This window comes from Tursiops truncatus, chromosome 9 (genome assembly GCF_011762595.2).
Source record: "Tursiops truncatus isolate mTurTru1 chromosome 9, mTurTru1.mat.Y, whole genome shotgun sequence".
Classification (NCBI taxonomy): Eukaryota; Metazoa; Chordata; class Mammalia; order Artiodactyla; family Delphinidae; genus Tursiops; species Tursiops truncatus.
This window is the reverse complement of record NC_047042.1, coordinates 89,741,889-89,760,723: the sequence shown is the minus strand read 5'-3', so window position 1 is coordinate 89,760,723 and position 18,835 is coordinate 89,741,889. Positions and strand designations below refer to the sequence as shown.

General features: G+C 41.4%; 1 protein-coding gene across 1 annotated transcript in view; it reads left to right on the top strand.

Moving 5' to 3' along the window:
• Positions 1-18,835, top strand: part of DGKI (diacylglycerol kinase iota) — a 456,496-nt gene that overhangs the window by 190,636 nt on the left and 247,025 nt on the right. Inside the window, exons 4-6 of the mRNA XM_073809968.1 lie at positions 4,326-4,400; positions 5,764-5,820; positions 13,315-13,380. Coding sequence (XP_073666069.1) covers positions 4,326-4,400; positions 5,764-5,820; positions 13,315-13,380 — 198 coding nt within the window. The remainder of the gene's footprint in view (positions 1-4,325; positions 4,401-5,763; positions 5,821-13,314; positions 13,381-18,835) is intronic.

Below are 18,835 nucleotides of genomic sequence, written 5' to 3'. Positions count from 1 at the left end.
TCCCTCTCTTCTTTCTGTCTCTATCAAACGCTGTTAACTACTACCAGATATTCATTGCTACTTAGCAGAAATCACATCTCTTGTTCAAAGGAAGAACATATAGCTTGCTTGGTGGTACATATGGATCAGGGACTTATGACCAAAGGAAGTGGGTAGGTGGGATAGGATTAGATATTAAACTGTTTCTCAGGGACAGTTATATACTTTCTACCACTGCTTGCCTCTGGTCCTTTTGTCCCCGCTCCAGCTTCCATCCCCAGAGACAGGGGTCTAAGGCTGTGACAGTTTTACTTCCATGCTTGATATGAGCTGAAGTTTGGTGAGGAACTGTCACCGCTTGGAATGCCAACAGTGCCCACAGCATGGGAAACATATAGGGCCAAGTCAGAACTTTGAGTGTGTTCTCTTACAATCACTGTTAGGTCTGCTGGTTAGGTTACGCCCACCATCCTAAAGCATAGCATATCATTCATTGTGTCATTATTATATAAGTAAATTATGATCAGAGTATAATGGGATATAATCTATGTTATAGCCTATGTTGTCTTAGTTTTCATAGATGTGCCCCCTCCACTAGTTTTTACAGGTGTGACACACACACACACAATTACAAATTAATGGATTTCCTTTGACAAAATCAGGAAACCCTTAGTAAGGACACTGAGGTTACTTGATATTTGAAGCAGTAAGCCTAATTGGCCTTTTTTTTTTTTTTTGACAATTTAGTGTTTATTTATTTTTTTTGTCTGTGTTGGGTCTTTGTTGCTGTGCACCAGCTTTCTCTAGTTGTGGCGAGCGGGGGCTACTCCTTGTTGCGGTGCATGGGCTTCTCATTGCGGTGACTTCTCTTGTTGCGGAGCACGGGCTCTAGGCATGCGGGCTTCAGTAGCTGTGGCACGCGGGCTCAGTAGTTGTGGCTCGTGGTAATTGGCCTTTAAATTCATTGATGAGAGTGAATTATTAAACTTTTATAATGTTAATTTTTAAGCATGTTTGGGTCCCAGGCCATGTTTATTTTTAAAATTGTATCTTTGTGCTAGGTTCCATAACAGCTATGTCCCGATATGAAGAATAACAACTAGGCTGCTGACTTAATTTTAATGACTTTTCTTGCTTTATCATTTTTCATAGTGAAGGAAGTATTGACTTCAGAGTTTTTAAAGAAAAAGTGAGTCGTTACAATATTGAGAATGTCTAGATTCCCGTGTTTTGTCTTTATATTTAGTTTAAATCTTGCAAATAAAAATTGGAACATAACCAAGCATTAATTGAGCAATTTCTGCCCAGAAGCTTATTATCCAGCTACTTCAAATAACTTTAACTAATTAAAGCATAGTCGTAAACCAAGAAGTCAGCAGTTGAGACTTCGGATTCACTGGAGCAGTTTTCATCAGTTGAGAAACAAATCCATGTATTTTTCTACTATGGAAAAAGACCTGAGGCCTTCATTCAGAATTTATTCACTTAATTTTGCATGTGATTATAGACCTTAATTATCTGATTTATCAGATTAGAAGCTGTCATTTTAGAAATTGGGGGCAACTGAAGTCAGGCACTATAACATTGAAGACTCTCTAGCCTGATAGAAAGACAGGAAGCAGAAAAATGACTGTTCTTTGTAGTAAAATACGTCATGTTGTAGTGACTATAAAGAAAAATTCAGATTATGGTTTTATATATTCTGCCTCAGAAGGCACAGAAGCATGCCTTATGAGGGCCTTCTAAAATTTAACATTGTTTAAATAAAATTAGTTTTATAACATAAAGCACTTTTCTTCCTATATTATCATCTGTAGAACACTGCACTTGAATTGTTACACATGAATGACATCGGTGTAGAGACATCTCACCCTAGGAAGCTGAGAGAGGACAGTCTTATGCCACAGGCTCTCAAACTCTTCCAGGCAAGATCCCTATTCAAAGGAGATTCCAACTTGGAATCCAGATGGAGAACAAGGCAAGGAAGGGGTATTCTGGCTTCGACGAGTGCACTTTTGTCCCTTCCCACCATCCCCAGTGACTCCGTAGGAGCCTCAAGGAGCCCTTGGAGCTCTGCAGGCCCCAGTGCAGAGCACACGTCAGGCACAAGGCTACACCAGGGCAGGAGTTACTGGTAAGGAAGGAGGTTTTTCAGGTGGCCTTAAATAAGCCCATCAGTGGTTGCTACCATGAGTGTTGCTTTGCTTGCGTGCGGTGAAATCTGCTAGGGGTTTAGTGGATAATGGGTAGAATGAAATCAACTCCTGAGTGTCACTATAACTCTTGAGCAACAGGACTCACTCAGGAGCCCCGTGCATTTGCTGCGGGTGGTGCTGAAGCAGTGATCCCCACCAGGAGATCCGGAACCAACAGGAGAGCAACAATAGTTTGCTCCTTACGGGCACTTAGCTCACGAAAATATTTGCAAACCTAGAATTTTATTATTGTTGCCTTGAGCGATGCTGCCATTGCTGGTGCTGCTACTAGTACTTGTTACTCTTCTTTTTGCGGTACGCGGGCCTTTCACTGTTGTGGCCTCTCCCGTTGCGGAGCACAGGCTCCGGACGCGCAGGCTCAGCGGCCATGGCTCACGGGCCCAGCCGCTCAGCGGCACGTGGGATCCTCCTGGACCGGGGCACGAACCCATGTCCCCTGCATCGGCAGGCGGACTCTCAACCACTGCGCCACCAGGGAAGCCCTTGTCACTCTTCTTGTTCTCCCTCCCCATCTCCCACCCCTTCCCCTCCTCCCCACCTCCCGCCGCTTTCTTTTTAGTAGTAGAGCCAGGACACTTTTCAATAGTGTAGCTAGGTGCTTGGGTTTCCCTTATCCTCCTTTTTGGCAAAATCAATCGATTGCCAAGCTTACGTAAGGTTACCGACCATGTTCTTTCCTCAGGCAGAGGAACGCCACGAGTGACGAAAGCGTTTGCAAGCAGGGTACCTAAACCTTAGTCAGTGGGTATCAAGACGACACGTGTCGTTGCTGCGGTACTGACTGCAGCGTTCTGGATGCTTGGCTGGTGGCTGGTGGCACTGTGGAGACTCCGTGTGGAATGGGTAGAACCACCGAGGAGGCGGGAGGCTACAGTTCCTTTCCTGATTCTGCACCTTCCAAGGTGCTGGTTTGCAGTCCTTCCAGGCTCCTTGGTAGCAGCCACACCTCCATTTTTGGCTTAAAAATCCTATCTCAGTAGGGGAAGCTGAGTCTTGTGTCTTTCTTAAGGACAGGGACTTCGGGCCTTTCACACTCGGATGCTTTGATGGGCTGGGTCACAGACTGGCTTTGTTATAATAAGTTTCTTTCAGTGCTCAACCCCCCAAATTATTCCTGCAGATCTGCCTTTTAGCCTGTTCTCCATAGAGAGACCTGAGCATTTGTGAGTCAGACGTTACATGGCTCCGTCAGTATGGAATGGAGATTTCCACCCCTTTCTCTCTCTCCCTGCTGCTTGTTTTTTATTGTTAGAAAAAAGATAAACCTCAGAGAATATTTTTATTGTGAATTTTAACTGGTGCTGACAGGGAGGCCAAACTGTGCACGCTTTTAAGCACGAGCCTGCTATCAGACTAATTGGCCCTGCTGTGCTCTAATTATATGACCTCGGGCACATCCCTTGCTGGGCCTGTTTTCTCATCCGTAAAATGGTAGTAAGAATAGTATCTATTTCTTAGGGTGGTGAGGATGAAATGAGGTACTCTCTGTGAGGTGCTTACAAGAATACCTGGCACATAGAAAGTGCTAAATTCATCTTAGCTGCTTTTGCTGTTACTGGGCTGCTGCTGCTCTGATGATGATGATGGTGGTGGTGATAAGGACGGTGACTCGTAAAAGTTAAATTCGTCTTCTTACTTTCCAGAAGATTTGGGCAGAAACCAAGTAGCCTTGTATAGATTTGTGCTGGGAATAAAAGTCCAAGGGGATGGCCCCTTGAAATGTAAACTTTTGGCTGTAGGGAAACCATGCTTGTTTTGAACCTAGACCCTACCCCTTAGCTATTAGAGTAAACGTGAAAAAAAAATAGGTTAATAATGCCTACAATGTTAGGTTATGGAACTAAGAAAATAACAGAATAAAGAGCTTGGTTCATAGTATATACTCAGCATACAGCAGCTAGTATAATTCTGTTTTAAAGAGAAAATCTTAGGCCACCCTCAGTCATGGATATGAAGTTACTTGGTAGGTCAGAGTACTGTTGCGGAAGTTTGTCCGATTATTGAATGTTTATGACGAAGTTTTAAATTGGTTTACGTTTGCCTCATTTATGTATACTCTCTTTACTACCAGGGAGCTCTTCAGAACAGACCGTTAACATTTCTTCTTGTCTTTTGAATTGTCTGTTGTAGAAATCAGCTCTCAGGAGGAAGTGTGCGGTCTGTAAGATCGTCGTCCACACCGCCTGCATCGAACAGCTAGAAAAGGTGAGACAGCGCCACCTGCTGCAATTTTTGCTACGCTGCCAGTGTTTGGACTTCAAAGACCAGGTGTCAGGTTTCATTTTCAACTTTTTGAAAACAATGCTCTTTTAAAAACCTGGAAGTCCAACATTACCAGATTAATAATGAAAGGATGGAAGGACAATGCTTAAGTTTCATTCACTGTATTGTTTGCTGAGGTATTATTTGATATCATTTTATGTTGATTCTCAGGAAAAGGAATAAGGTTAGAGAGAAAAGCCTCACGTGTACTCATTTTCTTCAACAATAACAAACGTTGTTATTCACCCATGGGATTTTCCACAAGATGTTTCGTATTAAAGAAAAAAAATTCCATAGCTCTTTAAAATCATTGTTTAGACATGTCTGACCTTTGTAAGTTTACTTCTTTCTAAATTGGCTGCCATGGAGAGAGCCCGGCCAGAAGCTGAGTTCCTTGCTTTGAGCAGCGTTCCCGCTTACACAGCATTAATGCGTGGGAGGGGCTGGAAGTGACATTCCGGTGGTGTCTTTCCTCCAGAGGAGGTGGATTCTGCAGAGTCCATTTATCTGTCATCGGGGCAAGGGAAAGGCTCCAGTAGTGAGCTCTCTGCTGTCCTCTTCCTTCCATGCCTCCTGCCCCTTTTCCACGTGGGATTCTCTGTGCATCATCTATCTTGAGCTGCCATGTGTACATGTATTGAAATATTTTAGTCCCCGGGGATATTCATTTAGTTTTACAGACACATTATCAACTGTTGCCAAGTGATATTTTGTGGGAATGACTAGGAATATTTTACAATAATTTTTTTTTTTGCTGTCCCAACTCCATGTACTCATTTCCTACTTCATTTCTACGCTCCTTTCACCTTATCAAGTAGCTAAAGAAGATGTAAATGTATAGGGAGACCTCCGCATCTAAAAGTAAGGGAGTGCTGAATGCTTGAAGAATAATTTTGTGTATTTTTGTGACTCATCTTCATCATATTAAAAATGTCTCAAGTTTATATTTTCCTACTTTTAAAATCTAAAACACAGCTGGATGATTTCAGCTGCCATATATTTTTCTTCTGCCTCTTTATTATCTCAGTTTCTCAAATTTATGGCGTAAGAGCATTACTGTCTAAAGATAACTTTGATTTCATCAGTGAGACTGAAGAGTCATGGACTGGAGATAACAGGATCGCTTGGGATTATCTAAGGTGATGATTTCAAAAGACTAAGAATAGTGTAAGACTATGTTCCTTATTCTTTGAGGTTTTTTTTTTTTTCTGTAGTCTCAATATCTGTCACTGTTGGTTTTTTCAGGTAACTCATTCTAGTCAGGTGCTTATCTCTAATATAATACACTTTTCTTTTTAAATGACAGATTAATTTCCGATGTAAACCAACATTTCGAGAAGGGGGCTCAAGATCACCGAGAGAAGTAAGTATATCAGAGCTCTAGTTCAAATACCGCCTTTTATTTCCCATTGATTCATTGGATTCATAGATATTCAGTAGGGATTTAAAAAAAATGAAGTCCATCTCCCTCTATTCCACATCAGTTTCTTTTCGATACATCAACACATACAATCAATAAAATCCCCAAGTCTCTTCAGTGTGTGTCTACGGCCCTTTCTTCTTCTCACAGAATGTATTGGGGAGCTAAGGTCTTATTGAATGGAACTAGAAAGTAGCGGGAGGAGGAGGTGGTGGAATTGAAAAGATAAGAAATAGCATTTTATTGACTTTTGGTCCATTTTAATTCCTGGAAGAGGTGGCAACTAAACTGAGACCCAAAGAGATGATCTAAGTGAAGGGCGGGGGGTTAGCTAGGAGGTGAGTGGCAGCCTTTGAGACAGAACACAGGCACACAGGCACAAAGGTGAGAGGATGTATGAGGAAGGCGTGAGACCTGAGAGATAAGCAGAGCTAGACCAGGAAGGCCCTTGTTAGCAAGGCTGCAAGTGGAATGTTGCATCATCATAGTAATTAGAGGGGACATGAAACTGTTATAAGCAGAATATATTATTCTGGCTACAGTGTGGAGGGAATGCCATATAATTCAAGCAATATTGGAAGCATGGAGAAAAAAGTTGAAGAGCTGTTCTCCTAATCTGGGCAAGAGATAACGGTGATCTGAACTAAGAGTAATACTGAGATGGAGAAAATTGGAGAATATGAATTTGAAGGAAACAGAATTGACAGGAGATAGTAATTGATTGGATTTTGGACACAAAGGCAGGGGAGCTCGGAATAAACAAGGGTTCTTCTCTGAGAAAGCAATTAGATGTTGGCAAATGAGTTGCTCTGAGGATGGGGTAGGGAAGTAATGAGTTCAGTTGTAGAACTCTCAAGTTTGAGGTGTCCTGAGGCCCCAGCTGGGGATGCCCAACAGAAAGCTGAGTGGGTAGATGAGCTTGGAGCTTATGAGGAAGATTGGGCGCTAGAGGTTAGACATTGGGGAATTGTCAGCATATTGAGATAGTAATTAAAGCTACGAGAATAGATGAATGAGTGGAATAGGAATAGAAGACGTCTGAGTACAGAGGTGTTAATGACAGTTAATGAAAAAAGACACTGTGAAGAAGAATGATCTCGTTGTTACTGACTAATACAAGGAGATTGGGAGAAAACATGGAGAGAGGATAGGCTGGCGGTGGAGGTTTGGAGAGAGATGAAAATATCAAGAGTTGTCCCTGTCCACTGTCCTCTCCCACTGTGCTTGTCTATTATGTCAGCAAGAGGAAAGTTATGGGTCATATGTAGGGTGAGGAAATCTAAGAAAAATGATAGGGTTGTTTTACCCTCCATGTCACCCAAGTGCACTGTAGCAATGGTCAGGAGATAACTCAGTGACAGCTCAGATGAAGGAGAAATTTTATTTAGGACCGTAGAAGCAACCACTTTGAGGTTTTAAGATGGACTGTATGAATTTCTAACCAGGGAATCCTTATGTCTACCTTTGGTTCCCTGTCCTTTAATCTCCCTTTTTCTCTCTGGATAGATAATTGTAATTGTATGTGCAATTTTCTAATGCAAGGATTTTTTGGGTGTGTTTTCAGCAGCTGTTATTATTTCTCTTCCATGAAGCCAGACCCTTTATAAGTGTTTTCAGCACCTTCCCTTGTCTTCGTATCAAGGACTTGCTATTTCTTCCATTCCTACATTTTCACCTCCCCACCTTCCTTCTAGATTATCTCCATCATCATAAACATGCTCTGACAGCTCCCATCTTAAAAACCAAACAAACAAAAATAGTCCTTCACCACCAGCTGTGTCTTAACTGCGGCTCTGATTCTCAGCGCTGTGTTCAGTGCTAACTTCCAGAAAGTGTTAACTACGTTAATTGTTTTCAGCGTGTCCCCTCCTAGGCATTTTAACCTGTTCCGATCTGGTTTTTACTCTACCTGTTCACTGAAATTGCTTTTTTAATGTTGCCAGTATCGCCTGAATGCCAAATCCATTAGAAATTTTTCTGTTCTTATTCGGTCTTGCAGATGTGTTCAAACTACTCAGTATTTCATCCTCCTTGAAATGCTCTCCTGTCATGACATCTTTCCTAATGTTCCTCTTATTTCACTGGGTAGTCCTTTCATTGCTCACTCCCTGGTATTCGTTGGGCTTAGTACTGGACCATGTTCTGCCTACTGTTGTTGGGAGAGCTCATCCAATCCCTTGGCTTTACATATCATGTCTGGGCTGACAACAGCTAGCTTTCCATTTCCAGCCCACACTTGGAGTTCCATTTGATATGCCCGCTGAATGTATCACAGTCATCTCAAATATAATACATTACAAACTAAACTCTTTATTTCCATCACCATAAAAACAAGTTTTTTCAATTCTTTTGTACCTCAGAAAATAAGATGACTATTGGCCCAGCTCCTTGATCGAGAAAATGGGTGAGGAAGGGGGGTCATAATGATTACTTTTCTCAGGTACTCCCCACAGCTAGTTCATTTGCCAACCCTATCAATTTTATTCATAAACTATATTTCAAATGATCCATTTATCTCCATTTCTGTTGTCAGCACCTTAGACTAAGACACCAGGATCTCTCACTTTTTTTTTTTTTTTTTTGCGGTACGCGGGCCTCTCACTGTTGTGGCCTCTCCCATTGCGGAGCACAGGCTCCGGACGCGCAGGCTCAGTGGCCATGGCTCACAGGCCCAGCCGCTCTGCGGCATGTGGGATCTTCCCAGACCAGGGCATGAACCTGTGTCCCCCATATCGGCAGGCGGACTCTCAACCACTGCGCCACCAGGGAAGTCCTAGGATCTCTCACTTTTGACCACTACAATAGGTTCTCCAGGATTCTTTAGTTTCCCCCTTCAATCCACCATGATTTAAGAGACTCATCTTTAAAAATGAATGTTGGATTATATCATTTTCCAACTTAAAACTCTTCAGTGGTTTCCATATTGTTTAGAGGAAAACCATACCCTTGGCTTTGCATGAAAAGTCAAAAGTCCTGCAAAGGCTGGACCCAGCCTACCTCTTCCAACCCATCCAGCTACCACATGGATTTTCTTTCAGTTCTTGAGTCATGCATCCAGATATTCCTCACCTTCTGATATTTGTGTGTTTCATTGCTGTACTGGAAATCTCTTTGCATGGCTAGCTCTTTCTTATAGTTAGACCTCAGTTCAAATATCAGCCCCTCAGAGGTCTTCCTTGATGACCACCTCTAAGTAGGTTAGTAGGTTGCACATTGTTCTTTATCAAAGCACCTTGTTCTGCCCTTCAGAGCACTTTGTATGTCATAATTATTTATTACTCATTTGCTTGTTTGTTGCCATCCTCCTATAGCGTAAGCTTTGGGGGATCACTCGTGAAATTTGTCCCAACCTCATTGTACCAGGCAGGATGCAGAGGATGTGATCAATGAATATCTTTTGACTGATTGAATTTATAAAGGGGCTAATTTTTCCCCAAGTGTCTAAGAACTCTTGGTCTAAGAGGACAGTTTGGAGATGATACTTATGACAGATTATGACCCATGGAGATTCTTAATTAAGAGTCCTTAGGTAGTTTACTTAATGGAAATGAAAGAAGCAATCACTTTAGAATTAGTTTGACCTGGGTTCAAAGGACACCTCTGCTTCTTTTCCCCTAGATGATGTCTCTAGGGCTGGGCTCTGGAACAGGGCTATTAATCACTGTCCCCTAGGCTTAGTGGGGTGCCTGATACCTGGAAATGTTTTAATGAATATTGTTTGGACTCCGCTAAGTTGAACCTTTCTGGCTGGACCTCAGTTTTCGTAGAGATAAGCTGCATGGATTAGGCTGTAATTGCTAAGATCCTTTCAAAAGCTCTGTGAATAATACTATGAATTAAACTGGCTGTTTCTGAAAATAATTGAACAATTGTGTTATGCATTTCTGCTAACAATACTGACCATAAACCCTGAAATAATGGATCACCGAGATTTTAACACCCATAAGTAATAGCCCTTTCCTTACCCAGTATTGGAAGATGCTATATGAATAATTCAGATTATTGATGAACAATAAAAAGATGTTATGGTGTCAGCAGCCTTGCTTTGCTAGCTTAACAGCAGTGAATCAACACTCATATTTGCAATGTGAAGATCCCGAGTCTAATTTCATTTCAATAATTTAGGAGATATAAATAATAGTCAAAGGAAATAGTGTGAAAAATTTAAGTGCTTGGGAAAGAAGGATGATTCTACAGAAATGGTTCTTTTCCCCCTAATTGATAAAGACAATGGATGATCCTTCAAAATGGTAACTACACAATTTAATTGTCAAAGAAATTCGGTTGAGAATTTCATTCAATTCAGCACACATTTTTTGGCTTTTACTTTGTTCCAGCTATGTTTAAGCAGCAATAGAAGAAATTTATATCAGGCCTAAGAAGACCTCTGAATAGATGGATACTTGACATCTCAAATCAGGGCCATAGATTAGAGACAATTACTCAGTTTCTATAGTAGTGCTTTTGTTTGAGTTATTTTATCTGGGCCTTAATTTCCTACCTATTTCCTAGGAAGGATGGTATTAAAAATAGTTAACAACTTGCAGAGTCAAATATTTAAATAAAAATTTTTAAATGTTCTCTTTTATTCCTTAAATAAACTAAACTACATGGTATTATAAACCTGCTTACCAAACGATGTATGTTGCAGCAGAAATGATTCATTGTCAGTCTTATAATTTCTAAAGAATTGTTGATTTGTGGAAACTGCTGGTTTAGTCTTTTGATTAGAGCTGTCACTAGCTGAATAATTCCATGAGTCAGCCGTGATTTCTCATAGGTAATTGATCAAATTCTTCCAATGTTTCCCTCCGTAAATTCTTAAATTGAGAGTCATTAGGTGATTTATAATCTCAGTAAGCAGAGAATTTCTCTTAACATCAATGATACTGTTCATTCTCCCTCAGCTTCTGCTAAACTAACAGCAATTATAGTAAATTTTTCTATCTCTCATAATCCTGCCTGACATTTTTATGTATTCAATATTTCCACTACTGACTGTCATTGAAATCATTTATTGAAGGAGCTTGAACCTGATCTTACAGAGCAGAGGAGAGGCGCAGCAACACAGTGCTGCCAGCCTGCCTGGGTCTGAATCCTTGCTCTGTCCCTGACATTTGAAGTCGCCACTCTGTAACTTAGTTTTGTCATCTGTAAAATGAGGACGATAATGATAATTCAAGTCAAGCCCGCTGATAACATGCCCTACCATGATGTTAACTGTGATAGAGTACAACTAGCAGTTGACCCCAGGCCTCCCCAGCCCTTATTCTTAAACAGGCAGTGGGCTAAAAGTGCTTCTCACTTGAGTGGGTGCAAAGCTGGAGTGGTCCACTTCATCTGTGAACTAGAGAGATGGAGGGTCCAATATCATCATCCCCAGTAGAGTTTTTTCACTGACCTGAAGGTATGGACGCTGATAACTGAGCAGGTTTCTGGACTTGCAGCCATAGGCCCCCACAATTGTTTATATTGATATTTAAGCTTGGACAAACAACTACCATCAGTGGGGCACAGCCCAGTCTTCTGAGTTTGTGGGAGAACCCCATGGCATCGCCCCAGTAACATGATTCATTTTCAGAAAAGAGCTCCAGAATCTTGGAGACCTGTTATGCCCGAAATTAACACTCTAGTTGCTTAATAATGAGGAGGTAGGAGTGGGCTCCAGTGTTGGGGGGCGGGGGGGCGGTGTATGACATCCAGGGAGGAGCCAGGGGGATGGTAGGGTCACTAAACTGCAATTTATCAACCAATATAGAAATACTTCAATATTTTACCAACTTGGGGTTTTACTAGTTCTTTTCAACTAAACAGCACCTATACTCATGAAAATTCTCATGAAAATTAAATTATTATTACATGTAAGGCATTTTAAAAAGTGCCTGACAGTGTTAGTAGTCAAGAAATGTTAACTATTATTATTAGCTTCTTTCTGAGAACAATGTAAGAATTGTGTCCTTGTTTCATTAAACTGCCACAGTGCGAAAAGCAAGATAAAAACTAGACTAATTAGCGGGACCGTTATGCTTTTTTATATCTTATTATAGTTAAAAGACCATTATTCCTCCAGGATCTTTGTTTAGTTTTAATTTGAATTGATTTGACGTTACGAAGAGAAATAGAGGCGGCACTTTGGAATTGATATTGCTAATGCTTGTTGGAGGTATCTTTGTCACTCTGAATTTCATGCCTTGATATAACATCTTTTTTTCTCGACACTGATCTGTTTCCTGTGTCCCTCTGTACTTAGAACAATGCCTGGATAGTAGGCATTTGGTAAGTATTTGTTGAAAAACTGAATATATGGTAAAGGGCCGGTGAGCCATGGCCGCTGAGCCTGCACGTCCGGAGCCTGTGCTCCGCGATGGGAGAGGCCACAACAGTGAGAGGCCCGCATACCGCAAAAAAAATTTTTTAAAAATTATAAAAATAAAGGGCCTATTTTAAAGGGAAAGTATGGATTGTGGCCTGACAATACGCATGTTAATTTCAGGTAAAGTATGTTTTCTCAGAAAAGGGCAGGAGGAAAACATTAGCAAATATTTCAGGTGTGTTGGCCTAAGAGAGATGAGTTGTATGGAAGTCATTAGGGTTTACCTGTACCGTTAGGCCTGAAGACCACCTTCTCTCTTGTAAAGTATCCCAACAGCTGGGGTGACGGGTGCTTCTATTTGGGAGGAAAAGGACCTTCCATGTTTCCTACAGCTCAAGCCAAGAATAGACCTTGGAAGCTGATCTCATTCAGGTTATCCAAGGACAGCTTAAATACAACCTCATTGCAGAATTTCACGATATGCCCACATCTCTTGTCTCTGTCATCAGTTTCCTTCAGCTTTTCTCATCCTTCACTTTCGCTAGTGAAAAACTGTCACCATGTAAGTCCCGAATCAGGAGATCTGTTTCTTTCTGAGAATTTCATTTCTTTAAGTTCTCTGACTCAAATGTTTAGTACAGTGCCTGCCTGGCATTTATAAAGCATTAAATACATATTTGTTTAAAAAATTGGAGGTCTTTGTCCTTCTCTCCTTCACCTTCTCATTTCTTTAAGGATATTTCTTTTACCTGCCTCAGTTACCCACCCTCCCCCGCCCCCGCACCCCAGCTCAAGGTCACAAATCTGCACAATGTTTTACGAGACGGAAAACAGAGTAACGGGAATTCATTATGGCCATTCGTTACCAGGAAGCCGCAGAGGGAGGGCATGATTAATGGTTTCTACAGATACGAAAGGTCACTGAGGATGGAGACTTGCCTTCATTTTCCCAAGTGGGTTCATGTTTATTGTTAAACAAATCACACATACACATATTTGTTTTTGTGCTTAGATGGGCTTAGATGGTTGTTCGCGGAAATCTTTATTCTTAAAACATTAAAAAAAAAACCTAACATTGGAGTTTGGGAATTGAAACATGTTTATTTACTTTTGTTTTCCCACAGAATTTTGTGCGTCATCACTGGGTACACAGGCGTCGGCAGGAGGGAAAATGTAAGCAGTGTGGTAAGGTAAGGGGCCCGCACCCCACGGTCATCGCAGGAGTCTCCTCAGGCCTTGGCAAGCACCCAAGGTAGATGAGTCCAGTCACCCGGACCCAGGGCTCAGGACATCCCTTCCTTTCCCAAAGGCCTCCCTTCTCTAGGTCCCCTTCCCTTAAGAGGTGTTTTATTTGTTCTAGAACTCACTCAAGAAGCAGTGGTCTCCATACAAGGAATTAGCACGTTTTAAGAGAGATGGATGGACTTTTACAGTGAATTTCATTGTGGATAGTTTAAAAAAAGGATACTTCCTATTTTGTTAAAACTCCCTCCTGAGGACTGCTGGCCCATCATACTTCTTTGAACACCAACAGAAAACCAGTAGGTTGATGAGCGATACTACTCGTGTTGATATGTTATGGTTGAGCAGAACTGGGTAGAAGGACAACATGGAAGCAAGAAATGTGTTGCTCTCTTGGGATATTATCCAATTCCTGGAAAGAGATGCCCTTCTCATATGTGGTGACTTATGTCTACTCTCTAAGTATGACTGGCTACAGGCCCCTCAGGGTGCAGGGCCACTTGGAAGAGTGAGGTGGGGATCTGACAGCTTCATGCTCTGTAGATTCCATGTTATTGACACTAACAGAGTTGGATTATGGCTTTTTCAATGTACAAAGATCTACTTTAGGAATGAAAGGATCCTCAGAGAAAGTTAAACTGGTGGTGAATCCTACTACAAAGATTTTTTTTTAAAAATTTACATAGACGTAAGCTGGTCTCAATAAAGCAAAGTTTTGATTTGGTAGAGAGCAGGATAATTTGGGAGAGTATATTCCTCATCAATTCATTTCTAATTTGTTTATTTATTCATATGACTCTTTGGGGTCAAGCACTGGGGTGAGCTGACCAGTATGGCATTTTTGACAATAGAGGGAGGCAAGGAAGTTTTGGCTGCCTGAGTAGTGTTGAGGGCGAGCGAGACACGGAAAAAGTTTGATTAATGTTGCTGTTTTCCCAGTGCCTGAAAGGGAAATATGCTGTAGCCATTGGTTACCAAGCTCTTCTTTGGAAGGTGGCACACTTTAGTCTCAAGGGTATGGGCCTCCATTATAACTGGTATTATCTCCTCCAGTTCAACACAGTGACTCTCAGCTGGTTCCTTTCTAGCCTGGAAAGAGGACAGGCAAAATAGGTTAAAAGGGGGAGGAGGTAAAAAGAAGAGGAGGAGGGAGGGAGAGAGGAGGAGTTGAAAGTTGCTTACCAGCCATTTTACACGGCTGGGAAAAAGGAGGTCAGCCCTCTACCCTCACATGACCTTCCTTCGCTGGCTCCGTCTACTCCTTCCCTGTCTGCTGTTGCCCTAGGGCTTCTGGATCTTCTCTTACTTAGTGGATTGTAGACTGTCTGCAACTTTCCCATAAGAATGTGTGCCTGTGTATGCGTAAGAGAGAAGAAACAGGTGGGCGTGGCCAATTTTGAGGTCAGAGATGTGGACAGTAGGAAGGATCTGGATGAACAGGTTCTTCACTTTGGAGAAAATATCTTCACTGGACAGCCTAGTAGCTGGCACCACCTCAGCAACTTTCAAGCCATAATAGATTTGGAGGAATTTTATTAAAAGAAAATCAATGAGCATTATATATCTTGTGACAAGTATTCCCTAGCGTCGCATTTCACTCCCTTTTCTGGCTTGTCTTCTGTTGGCGTGGTCAACCGAAGGGGAAGAACTGGACACCCTGCACTCTGAGTTGCTGTGACCATGTCTCTCTTCCTGCCCAGTGTCCCCAGGCAGGCATCTCAGAGCACTCACAGCTCGCTGCTCATCACGGCTCTCCGCAGGGAAATCTGTGAGCCCAGCTCTTCACGTAAAGTTCCCATAATGTTGAATTGTTATATTCATGTCCTGTGTTTATAATCCAGCTGCTTATGGATTCTCAGAGACTCAAGCAATTGTGGCATATGATGGTCTTAAACCTGTGTCTCCTTGCTGGATAATAAATAACCCTTCTTTGGAGCCTGGCTTCTCCCCTGGATTAGAGGAAGACTAGTGAGTGACTCTCTTTCCATTTGCAGATTAAGGGATTGAAGATTCATTTCAGACTTTGGTGCTATGCATAGTTTTCATCAGTACGGTTGGTTGTACATTCTTACATATCCAGAGATTTCTAAACCATTCCACACAGACTTCTATACACATTATTCCATAATTTATCCATTGGGATGGGGTAAAAAATACTTTACTTGGCAAAAAAAAATGTTTAAACCAGTGGTTTGAAAACTTTTGGGGTTATTAGTGAGTGTTTGTGGTTAAGAGTATTTGTGGTTTCATTTTCTACTTTTTAGAATCAACAGTAAATATTTGAGACTAATTAGAGACTGATTTTCTCTCAAGCCTTGAATATGCGTTTGGCTGAGTGTGTGTGTCATATAATGAATATCAGATGAGACGGCTCGTGATTCAGTCGCTCAGTTGCTTTAACATTCACTGACTACCAGGCTGCCATGTTTATGACCATCATGTAGTTTTACATTGTTTTCGTTCATAGTCCTACATTATGAAAGAGTTAAGGTCCAGGCAGAAGAGAGCTGTCACACTCAAATTATGTAATTTGATAAGTGTTTAATAAAGAGAATATTTAAAATGTGTGAGCAGAAAAGAAACTACAAGGGATAGTGAAAAACTCGAGGCTAGTAACAGCAGGGATCTGTGGTCAAGCCAAGTCTAAAAGGGTCATGAGACTAAGTCATGAGACTTAGCCAGCCTGAGGTGATCTACCAGCTGGGGGAATAAATATCCCAACTTCACTCACCTTCAGTCTCCAGTGGCCAAACCCAATAGAAACCAGAGCACAAGGAACATTGTTGAGGCAATCCATAAAAGTGAACTTTTTACAACAGGACACAGGGTAGAGAAAGATGGAGAGTGGATCCAGAGGGACAGTGGGATTGATCCAGCCCATATTTAGTGTAAATCTATACTTGGCCAATGGTTAAAAGCAAGCTACATACTTATTCTGCAAACATACCTCTTTACTGATCTTCACCACATCTACACATTGCATTCATTCAATCAAGATTTATTCAACACTGAGTTATCCCTAGTAGTACTTAAAAAAAATCAATATGCAAAGAAAAAAGATAGTCATGATTATAGCTAATTTGACCTTTTATTTTTAAAGGAACCATCCAAACCCAGCAGTATGGCAGTTGTGGAAATATGCTTGTCAATTACAACTTGAAATTTTATCTTTTATTTCTTCATTTGGAAACATATGTAAAAGTTATAAAATAAACGAGCTAATTTTTTAAAACTTAAAAATTTTAAATTTCAAACATCAAATCATGAAAGCAGTTTTTAACACAAGAATACATAGTTTAACTTTGGTCTGCATTTCTGATGTCTTCCAGTTTCCTAACCAAACATGTCACATAATTATGAATTATTCATCTATAAATTATATGTACGTTCATATATAATTAAAGTAAATTAAATTGCAGGTAGCACTAATTAAAGGGGAAAATGTCAGAACTACTCTTTATTGTAATGAATATTGTTAAAAATGAATTTAAAATGAACTTGTGCAATAATTGAAATATACCCATCTAAAGGAAGTATCCTTAATGGCATTTTTGTATTGCAAAAATGACACAAATGATTTAAGACATTCCATGGGGGTGTGGTTGAGATATGGATGAATAGTGAAAGGGATTAGAGAGTCTAAAAATAATGGAAAGTACTGACCTGGAGCTTTGGGGGATGTTTCCTTCAGTAAAGAAGCACCATTCTTTACTGGTTTAAAAATGTGTGAGCCCTGGAGTTCAGCTCTCAAGAGGCCCTGCAGAGTTAGGAACAAGGAAAGGAAGTTTAAGGGTGAGAATGCATTCACTAGTTAGGCAGGTTTGGTTACTCGCCTGTCTGTATGTTTGTCCAGATGCCATTAGCCTCAGGAGGATTGTTGAGAATGTAAAGTAGGTAATACAACAAGTCCAGAGAAATCTAGCCTCTCCATGGAGCCTGTGCCCACATAGCTGCTGGAAGCCTGGCTTTTCTTTCTCTCCTTGGCTGAGTATCAAGGAAGGAGATAAGTGCAACTACCATTCTATTCCCTGCTTCTATGCATTTGACTCTGTTAGATTCCTCATATAGGTGATACCATACATGATGTAGTATTTGTCTTCCTGTGTCTGGCTTATTTTACTGGGCATAATGTCTTCCCGATTCACCTGGGGAAGGGGAAATGGAGAGGTACAAAGGGTACAAAGTTTCAATTATGCAAGATGGATGAGTCTTTGAGATCTACAGCATAGTGCTTGTAGTTAACAATACTATATTGAATACTTGAAATTTTTCTAAGAGGGTAGATATTATATTAAGTGTTCTTATCACAAAAGATAATAGTAACCAAGGAGGGCAGGAGGAAACTTTTGAAGGTGATGGATATGTTTACGGCATAGATTGTGATGATGGTTTCACAGGTGTATACTTGTTTCCAAACTCATCAAGTTGTACACATTAAATATGTGCAGCTTTTTTGTATGTCATTCATACTTCAAAGTGGTTTGTAAAAAGGGCAGATAGAGGCTGAGGGCTCGGAAGCAGAGTGTTCCTTGCTGTGGTCTCCAGGTGGCTAAGTCACTCAGTTCTCACCTGTAGAGATGTTTTGCTACTGCCACTGCTTCCCTAGTCTTTGACATGGCCGGTGTCCTAGTAGTTACAGCTAATGTGATGCTCTAGTCACTCTGGTCCCTAATGCTCTTTCTTCAGAAAAGACTTCGCAAGAGAAGGCACGAGGATTGTGCAGAAGGAGGAGTTGAACTGCAGTGCAGCTCCAACAAAGGCCTCAGCCAATCCCATAAGGATCTGGAAAAGCCCCTCAGAGTTGCCCTGCCTTGACCAGTCATTGGATGTGGGCTGTCCTTGGCCAAGGTGACTCTTTTAGGCTTAGGGCAATGCTTAAGGATGGAAAGGTGACTCCCTGGAAAGCCATCAGCCTCCAGCACTCCTATCAACTGGGAGAATGAGCTGAGTGCCTCAGGCCCGCAGCAGAGTTTTCTGGGTGGAACATCAGCATCTACTACAGTCCGTCCCTTGTGCTTCTCAGAGTCACTTGCTTCATAAAATACATGTTCGGAAAAGTTCCTCCGGGATTCTGGTTGGGCTGACTTCCTGGGGAAACATTTAAGAGGAAGGTTAGTGGGATACACTACAGCCCTGTCTCTGGCAGCTGGTCTTAAGTCTGCAACTGATGTTCATCATCTCCTTCGTCAACCACTCTTTCTGTAGTCACCTCATGCTCAGTTAACTCTTCTTGTCCAGGTGATCACCTGTTTGGGCTGTTGTAACAGAATACCCTCGATTGGGTAGCCTAAAAACAACAGAATCTTATTTCTCAGTCTGGAGGCTAGGAGTCCAAAGTTGAGATGCTGGCAGATTCGATTTCTGGTGAGAGCTTACTTCTTTTTCATAGATGACCATCTTCTC